The sequence below is a fragment of the Neltuma alba genome, unplaced genomic scaffold, assembly GCF_004799145.2.
Source record: "Neltuma alba isolate B1F8T4 unplaced genomic scaffold, ASM479914v2 tig00011585_pilon, whole genome shotgun sequence".
NCBI lineage: Eukaryota > Viridiplantae > Streptophyta > Magnoliopsida > Fabales > Fabaceae > Neltuma > Neltuma alba.
In genome coordinates, this window is record NW_021636238.1 from 535,782 (window position 1) to 557,746 (window position 21,965).

At 30.8% G+C, this 21,965-nt stretch overlaps 2 protein-coding genes across 3 annotated transcripts; one reads left to right on the plus strand and one right to left on the minus strand.

Moving 5' to 3' along the window:
* Positions 1–520: 520 nt before the first annotated feature.
* On the minus strand, positions 521–1,942 carry LOC114715285 (transcription factor MYB57-like). The gene is made up of 3 exons (XM_028900083.1): positions 1,816–1,942; positions 1,459–1,588; positions 521–932 (listed from the first exon to the last, which is right to left on the minus strand). The coding sequence occupies exons 1-3, from the start codon at positions 1,940–1,942 to the stop codon at positions 521–523; spliced, it is 669 nt and encodes a 222-aa protein (XP_028755916.1).
* Positions 1,943–11,948: 10,006 nt separating this feature from the next.
* LOC114715309 (protein DOWNY MILDEW RESISTANCE 6-like) lies at positions 11,949–16,022 on the plus strand. 2 transcript variants are annotated; one of them, XM_028900111.1, is made up of 5 exons: positions 11,949–12,284; positions 12,754–13,004; positions 13,609–13,930; positions 14,646–14,855; positions 15,741–16,022. In XM_028900111.1, the coding sequence occupies exons 1-5, from the start codon at positions 12,069–12,071 to the stop codon at positions 15,819–15,821; spliced, it is 1,080 nt and encodes a 359-aa protein (XP_028755944.1). In that variant the 5' UTR covers positions 11,949–12,068; the 3' UTR covers positions 15,822–16,022. The 2 variants fall into 2 exon arrangements, with proteins under 2 accessions (XP_028755944.1, XP_028755945.1); XM_028900112.1 differs by lacking the exon at positions 15,741–16,022 and having other exon boundaries at positions 14,646–15,172.
* The last annotated feature ends 5,943 nt before the right edge of the window (positions 16,023–21,965 follow it).

A 21,965-nucleotide genomic window follows, 5' to 3' on the forward strand; every position in this document is an offset into this window, starting at 1 on the left:
TTATGTGTAGCAGCATCGTAAATTTCCTCTACTTTCCAAATGTTCTTTTTTCTTGCTTCTTTTTATCATTACATTTTAAATAGAAGAGTGACATTTTAATATCTCATGGGCAAAAAGTCGTGTAGTTTTTTTATGAATTTTCAAAAACAAAATACTCTAAAGATGGTGTAGTTTCTTTTTAATTTAGATGCAAATTCTTTGAAACATACAGAACAAAAAGGAAGGGGAATCATAACCGAGAGCATATTCGTTACACATTGCATTACCAAACTAACAATACATGGCACTCTGGATTCGAAGTACAGTTTTGCATAACCTATTCCTCTCACAACGAACTTGAAATCACTGAATTATTCTTCCAAAAAAGGATGAAAGAGACATCAAGGACTAACTCAATATCCAATAGAAGAATTACAATTAATTAATGTATCAAATTAAAATTGTAGACTTGATCGATCCCTGGAGATATGTCATTGAAGAGTACGTGAAGTTCTATCGTGGTTTTATACTGAACTGTGGTTCATGCATCAAGCTGGTCCCATAAACTAACCCACAAGCTATCATCTCCTGCAGTTTCTTGCCATATGGATGATGGAAAGTACGTCTCTTGGCACATTGAAGGTGTGTAAAACTGATCTTCGAAATTTGGGTTCTGAATTAAGTCCATGATCTCCTGCATTTTGTTTTCGGGTGTCTCGGTTGTATTGCCTGGTTCATTTTTTGCCTCCGCATGAGACGATATGCTTTTTGTATCATATTCTTCAGGTTGTTTATCTTGAACTGTTTGATGGTTACTTAGCATCTTTGCTCTTCGATTTTCGACGATCTTATTGTGAGAGGACTTGTAATCTTTCTTCTTGAAGTGGGTTCTCCAATAGTTCTTGATCTCATTGTCTGTTCTACCAGGCAAGTAGCTAGCTATTGTAGACCACCTGCAATTTTCAAGGTTCTTATTATGACATAAGTTGTATGTAATCACTGTCATCATACACAATCAAATACATGTTATATATCATCCAATCTCTCTCTCTTGGTAGGTATAAAAGCTAAGGCAATATTTAGTATGCTTAAAAGTGTTTTTCATAAAGAAAATGGAAAAGTACGTTGGCTGACAATATATGACAATCAAAAGCAATGTAATTATCCTTTTTTTTTTTAAGAAAATAGATTTTTGCATACCAAAACATTGCTCGGGATAATTTATTTTTTGGTTTTGGAAGTAGTCTAGTCTCAAATGCACGATTCATAGATATCAACTCACCAACGTCATTTAATGTTTTTTTTTTTTTGCCGGAAAAGTCATCTAATAAATTACCCAATACATATAATATACAAGAGATAATCTCACTTGCAAAGAACTAAGTTACATAGTTCGCAGTTCGTGACTGAGTACGTAGAGCAGTTACACACACACACACTCTATAGATCACACACAGATAATTAGATATATTGTATTACTTGTTACCCAGCACAGCATGCAGCTCCATAATGATGCCTTCTTCTTGAGGTGTAAGTGGGCCTTTCTTGAGTCCAGGTTTCAAATAGTTCACCCATCGCAACCTGCTACTTTTGCCACTCCTATTCAGCCCTGAAACATATGTATACACACACACACACAAAGATATTAGTAAATATTGGACTAGTCTATATTTGCATTTCATGCTCCTTTTAAATTATAAAAAGAAGACTCAATTAATAAGAAAATGGAGAATATATTAGAACTTAAGTGGCCGTTCTTTCTCCATCTTCACCTTTCTAGCTGGCACTCTCCAATCATCTTCTGTTTAGAACCAAAATATATAATTAATTAATCACCTGAAAATCTTGATACGGAACTCCAGTTTCCCTCGCCATGCAAGTTGACATATTCAGTAAGCAATTTATCTTCTTCATGAGTCCAAGGGCCTTTCCTCCACTCGTTCTTTGAGCCTCTCAATCTCATGATGGGCACCACGCTTTCAATTTCACTCCAATCTCTGTTCTTCTCTCTAATGGATTCTATGAATGACTTGGTTTATTCTCTTGCCCATATATGTATGTATATATAGACACCTACCTGTCTTTAGTGGGACAGCCCAATAATTGTCTTGTAGGCATTATTCAGAACCCAAGAACTTTGAATTCAAATCTCCATTGTATTCTTCAATGTGAGGTCAGCACAGCGATCATCTAAACTTTTCTTCATGGCTAAAGTCCTCTTAATCAAAATGGAGCGAGTGGGTATAAGGACTTTCACAGATTAAATTCGTAATTACAAATTAATCAAACGTGAAATGTATATAAGAAAACAATAGTTGATTTTGGGATGAAAAAAATTTAGTAATCAAGTAGTTATCAATAATTATATAAATGCAATTTTTTACAAGAATGATTTTCCCCACATTTGAAATGATTTTTGCATGCTTATGTAATATATACATCACAATTATTTTAATCCCCAAAATTTTATAAACCCAGCCAATATAATAGCCTTTCAGTGAGGACAACGTAATCTTTGTCGATCTAATCAAAAACTAACGTGGGGCATTTCTGTTTGTGCCAGGTGGTGGATTCGCTTAACCCTTCCATGTTTTAGATGTTGATTATAAAGCAATTACAATAAAGTATACTAGTCTCTAAGCATGCCTGGCACTTTTGTTTCTGTACCAACCTTGGAATCTATGAATAGTGATTTAAAGATTATCTGAATTCAACAAACCACTAAAATCTCAGCTTAAGATTCGTATTTGAGGTATATGGGGAACACAATTTGTGAAGGGTGAATCGTTTAGCCAGCACATGGCTTTTTTACTGTATAGAGTAACGTAAACTAATATAGAAGGATTACTCGTGGAAGAGCGTCATAAAGTCAACACGTGGCTCTTTATGTTTACTGTATACAGTAGCATAGTTGGACATTGCTTAATTGAACAACTCAAATGAAACATTTGTTTAATGTGAAGGTGGATCAGTCAAAAGTTGTAGAGGCTTCAAGGATCTTCTAAAGTAGCTTACGCTATAATGCTTAAAGAAAATGATGGCCACTAAATATCATGAGGTATCTTTCAAGGGGCGTAGATATTTCCCCTATTAAAAAAGTATATGTTAGTTCTAAATGTAGGAACTAAATAACTTATATAGAAATATTAATAAAATAAGTATTCGTTATTTGTTAAAAAAAATTGTTTTCCTAAAATATCCGTTTCTATCATCTGCACTACTTATTTGATAAAAAAATTCTTTTAATATATACAATTAATAGGAAGAGTTCATAAAAAAAAAAAAAGCATGAGTTTAGAAGATAAAATGAATTGAAGTTCTATGTTTAGAATCAAAGCAAACTCATTTAAAAAAGCAAATACGATTTTTTCAGACAAACAAAGTATCTGTATTTCGAATGTTTAAATACTTGAAACGAGTTGTTCGAGTATGAGATTTCTTGTTGATCCTTTTCGTTTAATAAGTAATTATCAATAGTTACTTCTCTCAAAATTTGAAAATTTTGTTTTTAATTTTCATTTAAAAATAGATGTGTTAGTTTTTTCTTCTTCTTCTTTTTTTTTTTGCGTACCAACAAAAAGATTGTGTTAGTCAAAATAAATGTTTTATGGAGCCATAAATTAATGCTTTGGGTGATATGAAATGATGAACTCATACTTTCATTGAATACGGGAGTGTTTAAATAGAACCCAAACTATGATTTTAAAAATAATTTTACAGTATACGAAAAAGTATGTTTTGTCTCGATTTGTATAAAAACATTCCTTAAAAGTGCTTGAGTTGAACCAAACACCCCTAAGAGTAGTTTTTCATACCTGATTCGCTTAGTTCTTAATCAAAAAAACTCTTGAAGTAAGAATATCCGAATATTCTAACCTTTCTGTGTTAATGTATTGATGTTATGGAACATTCTAACTATTGGCTTAGCTTCTAATTAATGGAAGCATTTAGTTATATAAATATATATATATATTCATTTGATTCTTAATATAAGACCTATTTAACTAATTTGATTAGATTAAGAAAGTTAAGTAAGTTGGTTAATTATAAGATATATGACATGTTTTTCCTAAAACACCGTAATTTTCTTCCTTAATATCCTCCCTCCCTCTCTTACTTGATTATAGTTGAGAGAGTATCAATAGGGATAATTTAAAAAGAATTGATAAATATGATAAATAAATATTATATTTAGGACTAAAATTAACTCAATAATTAAGTTCTATATTAAGAATTGGAGGAGTAACTAATACCTATTGGGATAAATTTTTACATGCTCTATGCCAGATAAAGGGTAATTGAAATTAGTAAAATATCTCATAACACCCTATAATATAATAATATAGTACCTCCTGTAATGTAAATAACAAAATATCAAGATCATTTACATTCATTGAAATTGAAGAACAGGATCACTAACGAAGAAGTGAAGAGACAAACAGATACAAAATATTGGCCTATATTCTTATGAGATCCATATGTTAAAAACAATGCAAACCGTCATGTTTTAATCACACCCTTCACTGCTAAAGTCATTTTAATTAGAAGATCCATACATGTTTAGAAATTTTTTTTCAACAAACACATTGACTATGTACGTAAGGAAATGAAGCTTGAACAATTGAAACTTGAAGGATATTTTTATCTTTAATGTTTCAGGAATAATTTAACGTTTTAAACATCAATTTTTGAAATTGTATCGATTAATATAAAAACAATTATACCGTCCATAAGGTGTTATAATATAAGGATTGAGGAAGATAACAACAAGAAGAAAACCTAATTCACTAACTCACCTTTTGATGCTGATGGCCATTTTCATATGAATCTTGAGTCTAGTACTTAATTATAGGATTGATAATTACATTTGAATTCTTAGTAACTTTATTCTAAGCCATTTGTGCACATTAGCTAGTCATGCACTAATATGGCTTAGCTAGCCACTAAGTCACCTTTTGATTGGTAGTCTTCTTCACTTGAGTATTGAGTCTAGCTGTGTTATATAGGCTTAGTAATTGCGTTTGAATTTCTAGTAACTATAGTCATTAACACACTTGAGAAGTAACCCATTCATTATAAACTCTTAAAAGAACACAAGGTGTCATGGCTCTTTTAGATTGTACTCCCATGGTCTTTAATGTAAAACTTAATTAACTAATTTGAGTATATTAAAGATGTTAGTTAAATTTGTTAATATTTATCTTTCTTAATTCCTTCCTTCCTTCTTCTACTTGATTATTGTTAAGAAAATATTAATAGGTTAATTTAAAAAGAAATTGATAAACATGTAAAATAGGTTTTACATAAAGCATTAATATTAACTTCCCAATTAGATCCTATATTAAAGACTAAAGGAGTATATGTATATATACACACTCAAAGGATCGACACCTGTATTTTGAGTCATCAAAGGATTTCTAAAACTAATATACTTGCTTCTAGTAATTTAATCTAATCCAATATTGCGGCACTAATTGCAATTATATGACGACAAAAAGAACTATATAACTGTTAACTTCACCTATAACACTTGTTATGTCTATGAGCTTCAAACTTATAGTTTTCATAAACTAGATAATAAAAAGCACTGCGACTAACTTTGCTCTACAGTGCTCAAAAAGCATATTCTGATTTTCTTTTTTTTGTAATATTAAAAAATTTAGGCGAATTAGATCTTGCTAACTTACCCAAATTAGAGCATGCTTCATGACTCAAATTATGACATATATGGAAATATTTATTACAATTTATTCAAAGGTTTCAAATGATTAAAGGAAGCAAAACATTTTCATTTTTAATAATTATCCCTTAATTTTGAACTCTATCTAACTTGATAACTTGTATGTCTGAACTCTCTAGCTCTTGTCCTTTTATTAGGTCTGATTTGTTACTCTTTCATTTTTAGTATATGATCATTTCGATCTTTTTTCAGAAAATAAAATGTCTTTGCCATCTTTCTTTCTTCTTTTTTTTTTCCTTTATTACAAAAGAGGGCTAAACGCCAAAAATAAAGAAAAGCTTAAACAAGAGGGGGGATGAATCCAATGCTATTTTTCTGCACTAAAGTCCTGAGATGATGATTACGGTACTCAGTTTAGCTCACTAGATCTTGACAGTCTAAATTTAAAATTTTAATTAATTTTTTAAATAAAAATTATTTTTTGAAATTAAAGAATTATAATTGAAAAATTATCCTCATTTTAGATTCTATATTTATTAAAATAAAATCTGATGAGTTTAGAGTGTTTATTATTATGATAAATACCCAAACTGATCCCATGTGTAGGACAAACATAAGAAAACTTTAGCCGAAGCATCGACCACCATGTTGTAGATTCTAGATATATGTCTAACTTCCAAATGCCAATTGTAAGCCATCGTTTAGTAATCTGAAGGAGCACCAACCTGCAATATTATATTGTGCGCTTCTTCATGAATCAGATCAATTAAACTTTTTGAATCAGGCTCATCATTTGACAACTTCCTAACTACTAACTACCCATAAAATTTGTTAGTGTCCATCATTTGGGCCCTTCTTCATCAGTGGGCTGTCAATCTTCTCATGGACTCAATTAGGTCGACTTGATGAAGTGCGCTCTTTGCCGGCTATGAGGTGTGATAAAGCGCTCAAAATTTTGGGCTTTTCTTGGCACATGGACTTTGCTAGCATAGCCATATGGGCTTCATGACATAGGAAGTTGATCATGGTTTAGGGATGCAAAAGATAAGCAGAATAACTAAACAGGATACAGTCTAACACAATATATTAATCATTCATAACGTGATAAGCCAATATTTAAATTCTTATTATATGAGATGTCTACATTTAGCACCTGATAGTATTTTAAATAGAATTGTCTCCAATAGAAAGATATCTATCCATACATAGCCAAAAAAAATCAGTAGAATAGATTAAAAATTCAAAACCAATTGCTAGTTTTCTCTTTCTTTCTATAAGACTTGATACTTAGTTAAGTCTAATTAAATAATCACCTAAGAAATTAGTGCCTAATATAATTGAAATGTTCTTAGTGGGTTGAAAGATGCTAGTACGGGTAATTAAAAGGCCTAAACTAGATAATAAAATTTTAATTGTAATTAAATTAGAGGAGAAAGTAATACACTTAATTAGAAGTTAATCATGATTATAATAATCCGAACTACAACTTGGGTACCTAAATCACCACTAACAATATTGACCGTATCTTTGATTTGTTTACTCAGTGTAACTTATAGCTTTTATGCTCAGTTAGATTTTGAGCCAAAGAAAAATGGTCAATTAGATTGTTGACACTCTACTTGTTACTTTACTTTTCGATACAGTGTAATTTGACTAGAATGTAGGTTTAAATGAGTTTAACTATCACTTTCCATAAAGAAACTTTTTTTTATCATATGATAAAAAAATCTAGTTTAATCTATCATATATCTTGCTTCATGAACATCGAAATAATATCAGTATATTAACGGCTAGTTGTCTTAACGGTAATGCCACCTACCATGTTTAGATGAGGTCTTAGGTTTAGTTGATATATTTGTGCTTTTACATGTGTTTAAATTGTATTAAATAAAAAATATCAACCATCCACTATGAAACAAAAGAGTCTCAACATGGAAAACCAACCAAAGAAACAGCGCAATGACACCTGGCAAGAGATCAAAAGTCCAATGAGTACTCATGCTGCCGCCTATGCTGTTGTATCTGAATAGAACTCATTCGGTTTACGACGTATAGGTCAAGTGGAAAATAACAAGAAGAAAAAGATCAGGTGGTCGACGCCCGCAATAGAAGACTCTTCAGCCAAGGAGAAACCCAGCCTCAAAGACTGGTTAATGAAGTCCTTTCTTTGACTGATCAAATTATAAGAGTTGCTGAGTTTCGCAAGCAACTCACTAGGTAATCTTTAAGTTGTTTTCCTTTTTTCTAAAGACCCCTCTGTCATCTATTATTTTAATAAAATCTCTTTTCGCTCAAAAAAAAAAAAACCAGGTGGTCGATTTTCAGTTTAAATATGATGTAATATTATGATTAAAATTTTTATTTATTTCAGTCCAACTCTAAAAATTTTTTAAATTAAAACAAATAACTAATTCTAATGATATGCGTTTTTTTAACCACTATCAATTTTCTTTTGTAATCAAAAGCTTATGTGAGTTGAGTCTCGAGAACTTATCAAGATCAGAGTATGTCTTACCAACAAGGTCCTCACATCAATTATAGGATTTGAATGTAACTTAGAATTTTTTGGATTATAAATCAACATCTTACTAACTAGATCAACCTTTATTGATAATATTTATCAAAATTGTCAACTAAGATGATCTCCTTCTCAATAATTTTTTATTACAATATATATTATAATAACACAGACACACAAATACACATCTAGTTAGTTAACTTTTGACAGCAACATGTGAAAAACTCATAATCACTATAATCGAGTTAATCCTGATTTAACAAGATAGCATGACTATGAGAATATTAATATTTCAAAGTTTTTTATAAACTTTTTTGCCCACTCCTTTTTAGGTTTTGAAAGTTGTGCATAAATAGGCCGTCAGGGTGTCATACAAGAATTCACAAATTATTCTAAAGTTAGTCACCAAAAAAATGTTGGGATTTATAGGATAATATTTTGATTATTTGGTCTATTTCCTTTTCCCTAAAATGTCGATCATCACTTAAAATGTACTTCCTTTTTTTTCCCTCAATACTGTGGCCTAGCTAGTGCCTGGATCGATTGGCTACCTAAATTTAGGCCTGAATAAAGAATTATTAGTTGTGACTTGGCAATCAAAAATCAAACATCAGTATAACTGAGGCAAGTTTTATAGTACTAATAATTATACATCACATGCTAATAACTTCCCTTTCTAGCTATATACCTAATGGTCAAGATCCCCTCTGGTTTTGGTTTGGCCTAGTAGGCCATGCCCACCTATTATCTCTCTCCTTTTTCAGCGAAGGCACGGAGGGTTTAATTTTACCAACTCTTCTCCCTTCTCTATGTATGTTTATGTTTATCAAGGAATTTTAAATTTGTCATTTGTTTGATTGATTAACTTACTAAAATTTTTTATAGGAAAATATGCGCGCCATGTTGAGGGTGATAGACACTTGCCAGTTCATAAGATTATTGAGAAATTTAATTTCGTATTTATCAGTTGCTTTAAATATATGACAGAGTGACTTATTTAGATTCCGGGTACTTCTCTTGAAATGTATTTTTATTATATATATATATATATTAAGAGTTAGATATATAACTAATTTGTGCATATATTAGACAAATTAGTTAATATTATTGTTTGTAAGAAATGTGTGTCAATGTTTTTTAAAATATCTTTTTATTAATTATTTAAATTGAAAACTATTTCGTAATTTAGTAACTGCAATATAATTAACTTAAGATATAAAGTCAATTGAAGTTTTATATTTCAAACTAAAATAAATATTTTCACTAGTTCTTATATTTAAAATCAGATATATAATATATATTTTTAAAATATAATTTGGGACTTAGCTAGTAAGGATCTTAAATATTCAAGGATTATTGCTCATTGAACTTCTGTAATTTCCAACTGAAATTCTGCTACTTCTCACTATTTTCGGTTCTTTACAATTCTACGTCTTTAACCATAATTAATCTCCTTACAATGTCCCAAAGTTTCATTTTTCCTAGTTTTTATCTCAATTTGTTTAAGATAAACTATATTAAAATATATTCAAAAATCAATTATGAATAATTTAATTTAATCTCAAACGACCGATTCAAGGTAGATGCTATTTCGTTACGAATCAAATATGGATTTGATTAATATTATCGCCTGAAAAAATGGACCGGTTCAGCACAATATTTATTAAATATGTTTTCATTTTTTAAAAATAAATTGGTAAAAGGAGAGATTATCAAGGTTGTCAAACTCACGAGTTTAAGCAAACTCGTGATAAGGATGCTAGGTCAGATCATAAACTCGAGCCGTAAATTCGTAAGAGTTCACTTTTATTAATAAATTAGTATTAAAAGTATATAAATAAATAATTAAAATATTAAAAATAGAAATAATTTTATCTAAATATATTTTGAATCCAAATAATTGAAATTAAATCCAACAACATTCATAATTTACTATATACAACAAGAAAATTTCTATGAAATTCACATATAAAGTCACTGAACATAATCAAATTAAAAAATTTAGCATGAGTTTAAGAATGGGTTAACATGATTTTATAAGTTAAAAACATAAAAATGGTAAATTTGGTGAGTGAATTTGTAGGTTCAATCAAGTTTATAGCTATCACTAATTTAATAGTGAGTTGACACAATTTTATAAACTAAAACTGTAAAAACATTAAACACGAGAACTAACATGTGAGTTTGATAATAATGAAGACTATTCCACTAAAGAGGATTGCATTGTCAAATAGCCAGTGAAACTGTTTTTATTTTTATTTTTATTTTATTTCCAATGCCTTAGGAGGATAAGTATGGTTTTTAAATAATGTTTAAATTATAAATATTTACGATTTTTCTTCCATATAAGAGATAGAGACTTTACAACACCCGATGACCATGGAGAGAAGACCCAAGAGAGACAGGCCATTCTGTACATTATAAATAATAAGGGTTAATGCTATTAAGCCTAGGTTTTTAAAGACAAATATGGTTTAATAGTGGAACTTTGAGTGCATTATAATAGATTGGAACTAACTTTTATTCAATTTTCTATAAATCAATTATGAATGCACATGCTTGGCTGCTAGTTGACCTTTTAATTATTATTCCTCCAGTGTTAAATATAATAGCTAAATAATTACTTTATAAATATTATAAAAATTATTTTAAGTTAAGTATTTATAAAAAAATGTGTCAAGTTTTCTAAAGTCTCCCTTTTAATAATTTTCATTGGATACTATGTCTTTGATTGGAAAAACTAATATCTGCAATTAATAAAAAAATTTAGAAAAAATTATAAATTTAGGAGACAAAATAAATTATCAATTACGGTTTTATATTTAAAATCAAAATAAATTCATATAGTAAATATTATATTTGGAACAAGAGGGAGTATTAAATTTGCCTAACTACAATAATGCATGTGCATCATTCAGTTTTGAGCTCCAGTACAGGAAGTTACAAGTCAAACCCGCCAATTTTGATTTATTTTATTGATTGGGGTTTTTAAATTGAGAACAATTAATGGAAGTAAAGGAAACATCAATTCATTTTTTTTATTTGGGAATTAATTGTTTGATGGAGGGATGACTTAGACTTATTTTATTATAATTGGAGGAGGTCATATGCTTTGTACATAGCCTAAAATGAATTCCGCGTTCTTCACAACTTAATAAAAGTTGTGACTCACTATTGTTTTTTTATTAAATGATTATACTTATATAATTTATATTGGACTCATATGTCAATTATATGCGTGGTTTTAAATAAAAATATATTTATATATAGATGTTGATCGATAGTATATTTTCTTATTAATTAGATCTACTTCAATTTCTTCCGTTATTGGATCTGAAATAAAGCATTTTAATTTAATTAATATATATGTGTGTTGAAATATTTTTTGGAATATAGATTTAATAAAAAAAATTCAAACTCAATATAGTCATATTTTCAACAAAATTTAAAAAACATTGTGGAATTAAGAAAGCAGGCACTCCTTTAATTTGATATTCTCTAAACTTGCATATTTTTAAATTAATCCATAAGCGTATCTGTTTTCCAAACAAGGGTATGAAAGCAACTCCACCATTACGTAAACGTATCTATCTATTCAAATTATTGAAGATTAGCACAATGACTAGTTAATTAATGATAATAAACAATAATATCCGAAATAATATAATAAATATCATGACATATGTATCTCTAAATATTCTTGTTCTACAATGATCGATTCCTTATTCCAATAGGGGAGAGGAGAGACCAAGGAAAAAGACTTCTTCTCAGATCTCTCTCTCTCTCTCTCTCTCTCTCTATGTAGTTTATGGGAACATCTATATAGGGCTAGGCTTCTTATTGTTAAAATTTGCAGCTAAAGACGATTGTGATCATTATATTGAGAGTTACATGAGCATGGAGACGTTGGATGAGATGCTTGTGTCAAGCTGGTATAATGCTCGTTCCTCCGTGCCATCATCGTACATACAGCCACCGGAATGCCGACCGGGGAATCTAGCTGCTGCTTCCAGCGAGGCAATTCCGGTGATAGATCTTGGAGGACATGATCGAGCTGATATTGTGAGGCATGTCTTGAAAGCTTCCGAGGAGTATGGATTTTTCCAGGTTTCTTAATCTTTTCCCTACTTTCTGAGATAAATCTCATCTTGAATCTCCTCTCTCTCTCTCTCTCTCTCTCTCTCTGATGTCTTTATCAAGTGCATATATATATATACACCACCTTTTGATCCTAAATATATAGGGGCTAGTTGAAGTATTTGTTTTGGTCTAAAATATAAAACCTCAATTCATTGTGTTCTAAATTTATAAACTTTTTCTCAAGTTATCTTTATTGATTGCATATATGAAAGGGATTTCCATCAATGGGGTACTGCACATAATGATCTAAAAGGGATTATTATAGAGAAATCAATAAATATTTATTATAAATAACTAACTTAGCTAATTTTCTTAATATCTATAAATTAGCTATCTAGTTCCTATAATCAAGATTGAAGGAAGTGTGTGTATGTGTGCGTGCTTCTCCTAATCGATTTAATGGTAACCCCTAGCTATCAATTAAACTGTGAAGTAGGTGGTGAACCATGGAGTTTCGAAGGATTTGATGGATGAGACTGTGAGCATTTACAAGGAATTTCATGCGATGTCTGGGAAGGAGAAGATAGAGGAATGCTCAAAGGACCCAAATGGAAGCTGCAAGCTGTACACAAGCAGCCAGAATCACAAGAGAGACGCAATTCAGTATTGGAAGGACTCGTTGACTCACCCGTGTCCTCCTTCTGGAGACTTCATTCAGTATTGGCCTCACAAACCAACTAATTATCGGTAATAATTAAGTCAACATTATAACAATCCTCTACACCTTAATATAGGAGTCAGATAATATTGGCGAGAAAGAAGAATTAGATAACTAATTAACAAATATTAAGAAAATTAGTTATTATTGTAAAAATGTGTTTTGATTTCTCTAAAATACCTCATTTACTTGTTTTCATTGGAAAACCGCATCGATAAAAGACTCTTTTAATGTTTGCTAAGTTGATTGAGAATTTACATTACATAGAATAATCATATATTTAAAATCAGAGGGAGTGATTCAGAATGTATATATTATTATTTTGTAACCCTTTTGAGTTTTTCATTGTAGTTCATTCCATATCATTACATAGAATAATCAAACATCGATGAAATATTCGCCTTCAATTAGATGACGAAAAATTTAATTCCAAAAAAACTAAAGACGTAACGAGAAAATCTAGGTCACCCGGCTGCATTAATATTATCAAAATTATAAATATATTTGAAAGATAGAATCAACTTGTATTCAATTCTTTCCCAACATCACACAAGTAAACTTTCTCTAATTTCTCTTGATTAAATTAAACAATTAATTGTAACAACTAACATGATTTCTTTCGGTTTTCCTTAGTGAGGTTGTTGGGAAATACACAAGAGAACTGAGAAAACTGGGGTTGAAAATTCTGGAGCTGCTTTGTGAAGGGTTAGGACTAAACCCTGGTTATTTCAGTGGAGATCTTTCTGAAAATCCAATGATATTGGTTCATCACTATCCTCCTTGCCCTGACCCAAGTTTAACCCTAGGCTTGGCAAAGCACAGAGACCCTACACTCATAACCATTCTGCTTCAAGAGGAACATGTTCAAGGACTTCAAGTTGTCAAGGATGGACAATGGATTGGAGTTGAACCTATTCCTAATGCCTTTGTGGTTAACATAGGGCTCATCTTACAGGTATTATTTATATTTCATATAAAAAAGTATCATTAATTGCCGATTGCATAGTTTCGTCCGTAAATAATGTATTCTCTTTTGTCTTAAATACAAGAACTTTTTTTTTTTTGCCATCGTTAAATATAAAAACTAGATAATTATTTTGCAAAGATTAAAAAAAATTAGTTACTAAGTTAATTGTTTGTTTAAAAAAAGTGTATGTTGCTTTTCGTAAAATATTCTAATCATTTGCATTAAAACTATTTCTTGATAGAAACTTCCTTAATATATACAATAAAAAAATATGCCTGTTGGAAAAAATTATAAATTTGAGAAACAAAATAGACTGATATTTTACATTTAAGAACAAAATAAAACCCCCAACTAGCTAGCCCCTACGTTTGGAATAAGGGAGTATGTTACTTATACATATATTGGTTTATGCCTGGGTGATGTATGCCATTATTATTCCAATTGTTATTGTCGTTGACATAATCAAGTTTGTACGGACAAAGAAGAAAATGTTTTCTTAAAATAAATGATTACGTCAATCAGTTTAGTTAATTAATATGAGTATGATTCATTGTATATAGTTACGCTATTGACATGAACTAGTAAGCTTACGGCATGTCCCACCTTGCAAACCTGAATGTTCCTAACAGTAATTAAACTTTTTATTTGATCTGTCTGTTTTACTTAACTCAATAGCTTGATTAACTATATTTGACTGAAACAGATAATCAGTAATGGAAGGCTTATTGGTGCTGAACACCGAGTAGTGACAAATTCAAGCACTTCACGAACAAGTGTTTCCTATTTCGTTTATCCTTCAAATGAAAGCATTATAGAGCCTGCAAAAGTTTTAGTCAATGGAAGCTCCACACCAACTTACAGATCCATGACATGTGCAGAGTTTCGAGGAAATTTCTTCAGCAAAGGTCCCAAGGTTGAAGATGAATTGCACTCCTAAATAAATCTAATTGACAAGCAAAAGAAACTGAAGCTGAAAGTCAAGTCGTTATGACTTTTCAGACTATAGAAACTGCTTCATGTAATTATTAACTAAAAGTCTGTGCAACATTCAAATAAGCTAGAAAGTAAAAATAAGAATGAAGCGATATAGTAATTAAGGTTTTTATAAATCTATAAAATGATACAATTATGGCGACTTACATATGGTATACGTAATTGTTTTCTTTTATATCGATGGGAATGAGAGAAATCTGTAAACATGTAATGCAAGTTGCTGTACTACTGTTTTCTGTAATATATATATATATATGTGTGTGTGTGTGTGTGTGTGTGTGTATGATACATTGTCTGTTGTCTTTCACGTTGGTTAATTATTGAACCTAAAGAGTACTATTTGTCACACCCTTATTTTAATACCTTTCTACGCAAACTGATACGAAGAATCTTAGAAGTCCATAGGTCAAGAAAGAACCGAATCTTAATTTTCAAACTCACTTTTCTGTTTACGATTCTTGTGGTGTTTTCATTTTTTTTTTGGGTCTAATTAACTTTAAACATTATAATTAATTCTAAAAAATCGCGTCACATTACTTCTAGTTCTTTATTTAAAACCTTTGAATCCTCTATAAGCAAAAAAAAAAAAAAAGCATTTGGATGTGTGTTAACCTCTAGATTTTCATGTCATTTCAGCACATTTTTCTTAAGCTTTTGATACTTTTTGGTGCATTGGTGCATATTTTAATACTCAAAGATAGGAAAATATGCATGATGTCTTTGGTTTACACATTATTGCTTAATTGTGCATATTTTGGCTTTAATCTTTGCTATTTATGAGCTTATAGAGTTGCTCTTTTGCAAGGTATATTTTGATCCAAGAATTAAATGTCAAGCCGACTTTGGAAGCCTTTCAAAGATTTTGAGGATCAAGGTTGTGTCATGAAGGTATTATAAGAACAAAGAAGAATCATTAGAAGTGAAAACATGGGTAGAGATCCTTATTTGATGTAGAAGGAGTTTAATTTTCCAGAAGCAAAGTGAGCCGCAGTGCTCTCTAACGTAGCTGCAGCCCAACTGAAATAGAGACAAACTTGGCCACAGCATACTCGCTGATAGCAAAATGCATAGCTCAACTAAGCCTACAAATTTTGACCTTGGATGGCATTCTACACGTCTTGGGCATTCTTGGGAGCTTTGTGTGCTACGGTTTGGGTGTTTGAAGAGTTTGGAACAAGAGATTGAGCTTTGAAAGAGATTTGGAGCTTCATCTTCTTGTTTTTTTCTACTTCTCCCTCCATTTCCTCTCTTGTAATTTGCTATGACTACGAATTTCCTTTGCATTTGTGGCTTGTGGCTAACTATAAGTAGCTAAATAGTTTGTTCTAGGATTATTTTGAACCCTTGTATGGATTAACTCTTGATTGCTCCTTTCTCTTTGTGATTAATGACATATATGTGTTTATTTTACTCTTTTCTTAATGCTTCTAAATACTTGATCACCATTTAGTTGATTTGTTCACTTGATTGATACTTGAGAAGGTTAGGTTAAGTGTAGAACTTGGGTAAAATTGTGTAAGAATTTGAAGTTTACTTGTTGAATGGATAGTTTTGTTGGTAAGGTAGAGATATACTTACCAACCTTGCATAGTCACTTTAGGATTGAAGCTTAAAATTGGGTTTTATTAATTGTAACAAGAGATTGAGCAATTAATGGAATTAAATACTTATACTTGATTTGAGAAAGCTTTTACAAGTCCTTTTTGAATCCTAGACTAACAAATATTTTCATTAAAAACCTTTATGAGAAGAGGTAAATTAAAGGTTATGAAATGCAAGGGAAATGAATAATCCTGGGCCCTTTTATTCCTTGAAGTTTAAGAATCAATTATTTTCATTACTTTCTATTTTTAAATTAAATTTGTTTTCAAAATTAACTTTTCCCATCAAAAATTTGTTTGGCTCAACTTAATTAAATTCACTTAGTCTTTTGTTTGATCTTGATTTTTGCACAAATCTCTATGGGAACGATCTTTTCTCATCATTATATTACTTGTCACGACTAGTGCACTTGCGGTTCGAACAATGTGTAAACCATAACATTGAAAATCCATAACTTATGCAACAGTTAACAAGTTGGAGTCATTTGGTCTTGATTTAAAGGTTGATGTCTCCTTGCTATGCTCATAATGTTTGTTCCCACATGTTTCTTATCTCTTGATTTTCTTTAAAACTAAGGGAAATATAATACTACTCCGGTCCTAATTATAAGACCTCATTTGCAGTCTACCAATGAGGTTTTATAATTAGGACTAGGAGGTAGTATGTTAGTTGCTATAGTTTTATTAATTTTTTGTTAGGTACTTATAGTTTTTCTTTTTCCTTTATTGGGTTTTTATAATTTCCTTACTTATAGATATTGATCTTTATACTTTTAATCTATTAATTAGAGTTGATATGAATGCTTACTAAATTAAACAATAAATAGCTCTCACTCAGCATGCACGTGAATTAAACTAAAACAAAACAAATAAATAAGTAAAGATAATAAAATGAGAAATTACACTCATGTCCTAAGTAAGAAATTGTATTACTACGAGATTCATTGAAATGTTTCAATTAATCTTAAGTCCTAAAAAACCCGTGGATGAGAGATTGCAATTGTGAATTGACCAGATTTTCTTGTTGATATATAGATTGTCATCCTCTCCACCTTTCCTTGTCAATTCCAACTTATTTACTTGTTAATTCTGTCTATATAAATTGTCACTCCGTGATGCAAAATTGTCAAGTAAAAGGGTGCGAGTTGACAACTTATTGTGACTCAGTTGACAAGTACACCAAATGACAACTTACCATGGCCCAATTGACAAGTTAGGGTATTACACAAAGTCACAATTTGTATAAGTACAATTGACAAGAAAAGTCTCGCTTGGTACACAGAATTGATTTTGGTGGAAATAAAAATGGAGATAGATATGGAAATGGATATGGAAAATATGGGATATAAACACACATGTCAGGTATGAGCATGGAAATCATATATAACTTTTAATCAAAATATATATTTTAAATGACAAAATACTAAAATACCCTCAAGATAAAATAACAACCCTCCACCAAAAATCCTCCCTCATCACTGAAAGGTCCTCCGACCAGTGACAACCGACCCTCCATCTCCTTCCCCCTTGCAAGTTCCCACTCATCAGGGTTGTAAGGAGAGTCGGTACTTGCAATGTCTACGTTTCACAACTAACTAATTCCCTTATTTCCCAGTTAAATAAATTCTCCCTTTTTGTAATAGTTGGTCATCTTAAAAAACATGTGCTTATTATGTTTAAGAACATTTAAACTGCCCTTTCTTTACCTAAGAGTTCACTATTTCGTATTGAATTCATTGAAGTCGTCAAAGCAAGTCAAACACAACCCTGATTCCCTTAGCCTATCTTGGCCGAAACGGATAGAAAGCAATAATAATAAAATTAAGTTTATGCATAACATATCAAACACACCTTCAAGCTTATCAAAGGAACCCTTTAACTATATTTCAATTGGCATAACTAACAACATGCATATTTTTCAGCTTTAAAAGAAATCCTTTCATCGGATAACAACAACTAGTTTTGTATGCAATAAGTTTATACATTTATTCTTCTATTTCAATTATATTCAAACATTCTTAGGTCACCACTTCAGGATCCTTAGTCATGTTTCGTTACTTTGAAATACTTGCTTAGTCTTTAGAAATATCCAGACAGCAGGTACAATTAGTTTCAAGTATCCATAATTCAATTCATCATAGGAAGCATTCGACATAACTTATATATATATATCCAGCTTCTATTCTGTTACAGCCACCCATATCCACCCATATATGTTTGTATGTCCATACATACATACATACATACATACATACATACATACATACATACATAATATATATATATATATATATATATATTCTCACATTTACAGCAACCAAGCTCATACCGTAAAATTAGATTAGAACACCTTCTTCCACGGAATTTTTCGGGCAACATGAGTTTACCATATACCCTCCAATTCCTACAACTCAATTCCATTAACATACAAATACTTCAGTGCTTAAGATAACTTCAGACAGCCCCGCTCATTTAGTCTGAAATTATTTTCAAGTGTAAAAACATCTTTTAAATATCTCTAGCACAATTTAATTAATATAATTACTTAGCATAAAGAAGCATCAAACAGCAAAGTCCAAATAAAATTCCAGCACCATACATGCACAGATATCCTTATCTAGCATTTGAGAGCATGAGGCAATAGCCTCCTTCCTATTTTCACTTAAACATTTCGGACTCCACCAGCTTTCCTTCAATAAGCATGTAAACAATACTTATTTCATAACATTATATCATTTGACCATTCCACGATTCCCTAAGATACTACGAACAGCACTTCACCAATTCTGAAACGTTTTCAGTTTTTTAAATTAGCAGTTATTTCATTAGAATCTCTAGCATCTCTCATATAAGAAACAATAAAACACCTCTAGTCCTTCAACATATTCAAATTCATTTTTTTGAAATTGACAATTGACAAGAAGCTTTGTTCAAAGGTAAGGGACCTACAAATATCCTCATCATCGTTTAAATATGATTCCCCATGCCTAATGAAATCTAAATCAGCTAAGAACAATCAGACCCAAGCATTCAGCTTGATATTAAAAGAGGGGAAGAAAAGTATGGTCAGTTTCAATTTCATCAACCAGTTCGGCCTCATGACAGCATCCTTAATTTCCATCATCATATACTAGCTTGATTAAAATTTAGAGAGGGGGCAAAAAAAAAAAAAAAAAGGAATGCAAACAGCGTGGAAACACACATATATCCATATGCATATTTGTCCGCCAGTATTCGGTCCAAGCTAAAAACGCTTCACACAAGCTTTGTTGCATGGCATCACATTGGGCCAAAATTTAAAATCTGAGATTTTCGTTAACATGGGCATCACGTTTTGGGCTTCAGGAATTGGGCTCATATGTGGCCCAATTCTACTTTTGCTGCCTAGGGTGATCAATTTACCCTTTTCGCTCCTTAATTGCCAACTAAATTCCAAAAATTAACTGTTAATACTTTATAAGGATTTTATTCCTTAATTAGCTTCATTAGCCCATAAAATAATTTTCCTAAATTTATTGGCTAAAAATTAACCTCTGACAATTTTTTTGGAATTTCTCAAACAAAATAAGCCTTTAATTTCAAAAATTCTCTTTTACTTTTTAGAAATAAAATGTTTCATATAATTATATATTTTTCAAAATAATTATCTGTAATTTTTCCTTAATTACTTTGACCTTTGTATATTTTTAATAATTATTTCTTCCTTGATTTTTCTGAATTTCTAACCAGAAGATAGGCTTTTACTGAGTAAATTATTTTCTTGAGGCGCTAAATTATTCTTTAAGCCTCCTACACATTTTATTAATTCGTAATTTTAAGATTTGGAATATTATAATTTTAACCTTTAAAACTTTTAAAGAAAAAAACTTTGACCTAGAAAAGTATTTCTCGAGCAGTGTTCATTGGGCATTTTTTAAAAGTTTTGCTTTAAAAGTTCATAATTAGATCTTCATCAATTGTTTCTAGGTGTTTCAAAGTCTTTAATGAAGTATTATCAAATTCTCTTTAAAGGGTAAACATGAACTGTATGAAAACCTAGACAATGCAAATAAAATTCAGGTGGTGCTCATTAAGTTCATTTGGTCCAGAAGTTTTCAAATTTCTAACCCAAACAATGAAAAATCATAGCATTTAATTGACACAATATAATCTAGGACTTATTTAAAAACTTAGGATGTGTGCATTTAATATTCCAATGTACAGGTTTAGGTACGCTCTTAATCCTCTCTCCGCACTCAACTTTACAAAACTACTCCTTGCATTATGGAGATATTATCCTCAAATCCATCATAATCATGCATATAGGTATTTGTATCATTTAGATAATCTTTAATAATGCATCATAGTTGAGTTTTATAGCATGAACACCACCATTTACATCGTTGAAATCATTAAAACAATTTATACAAACTTATGGCTCAATAATGGCATAATAGAGGATTCTAAGATAAATCTTCATTTCTCCACATCCATGCCTTTACATTTGGATGAGAATGTACCTATGGTTAGCAACGTCAAACAAATCATTTTCCAAAAAAGAAAATTCAGATATTCAACTTGAGATAAACCTTATTTATCCAAACAGGGCATCCACATGATCTAGACAACAACCAAACATAGATTTAATTATTGTAGAAGTTGGAAAAATGCTACCTCTTGCCGAGCTTTTTCCCTAGGCCCTTGGAAAACATTGAAACCTAAACAACCACGCAACGTCAAACAAATCATTTCCAGTTCTTATCAACTCATAAATCATGCACGAAACATCATTCTCCCTTTACTTTACTTTACTTTACTTTAGTTTAAATTCAATATCTCCTTCTTCCCCTACATATTTTAACTTGTTGAGTAGAGTGTATTTCCAAGACTAGCGTTCACAAAGTCTCTTCCTATGAACATGCTGAAAGATATTTTAATATTATATTATAAGCACATGCTTGGACCAAATATGTAGGGATTAACGTCCAAAAGTACCAATTTGCATTCTAAGATTCTTGTATTCTCTTAGCATTTTTGCACACAAATTTCATTTTAAACTCATTAAATTCATCATATTGTTAAAAAATTCCAGCTCCTTCCCTCACATCTCTCTTTGGCCGAAATTCTCAAGTAAATTAAGAAAATAATCTAGCTTAGCTTAGATTTTTTTTTTTTTGCCCGTTCCTTTAGCTTTTGAAACTTGTGTATAAATAGGCCGTCAGGGGCGTACTAGAATTCACAAATTGTTCTGACGTTAGGAAGCATAAAAAATTGGGATTGATAGGAGGATATTTTTATCACTGGTCCTTTTCCTTTTCCCTAAAATGTTAATAAAATCACTTAAAATTTACTTGCTTTCTTTTTCATATTGCGGTCTAGCTAGCATCTGAATAGATTGAATTGGCTACCTAAACTTAGGCCTGATTAGATTACTCCTTGTGGCTTAGCAA

Bases quoted from the DNA above. Each gene is read 5' to 3' on its own strand.
- LOC114715285 (XM_028900083.1), bottom strand. From the start codon at position 1,942: ATGAGATTGAGAGGCTCAAAGAACGAGTGGAGGAAAGGCCCTTGGACT. The intron at 1,589-1,815 runs GTGATTAATTAA...CATATGTTTCAG, and splicing joins TTCCGTATCAAGATTTTCAG to GGCTGAATAGGAGTGGCAAA. The intron at 933-1,458 runs GTAATACAATAT...TGAAAATTGCAG, and splicing joins CATGCTGTGCTGGGTAACAA to GTGGTCTACAATAGCTAGCT.
- LOC114715309 (XM_028900111.1), top strand. From the start codon at position 12,069: ATGAGCATGGAGACGTTGGATGAGATGCTTGTGTCAAGCTGGTATAAT. The intron at 13,931-14,645 runs GTATTATTTATA...TGACTGAAACAG, and splicing joins ACATAGGGCTCATCTTACAG to ATAATCAGTAATGGAAGGCT. The intron at 14,856-15,740 runs GTTGAAGATGAA...CTCTTTTGCAAG, and splicing joins TCTTCAGCAAAGGTCCCAAG to GTATATTTTGATCCAAGAAT.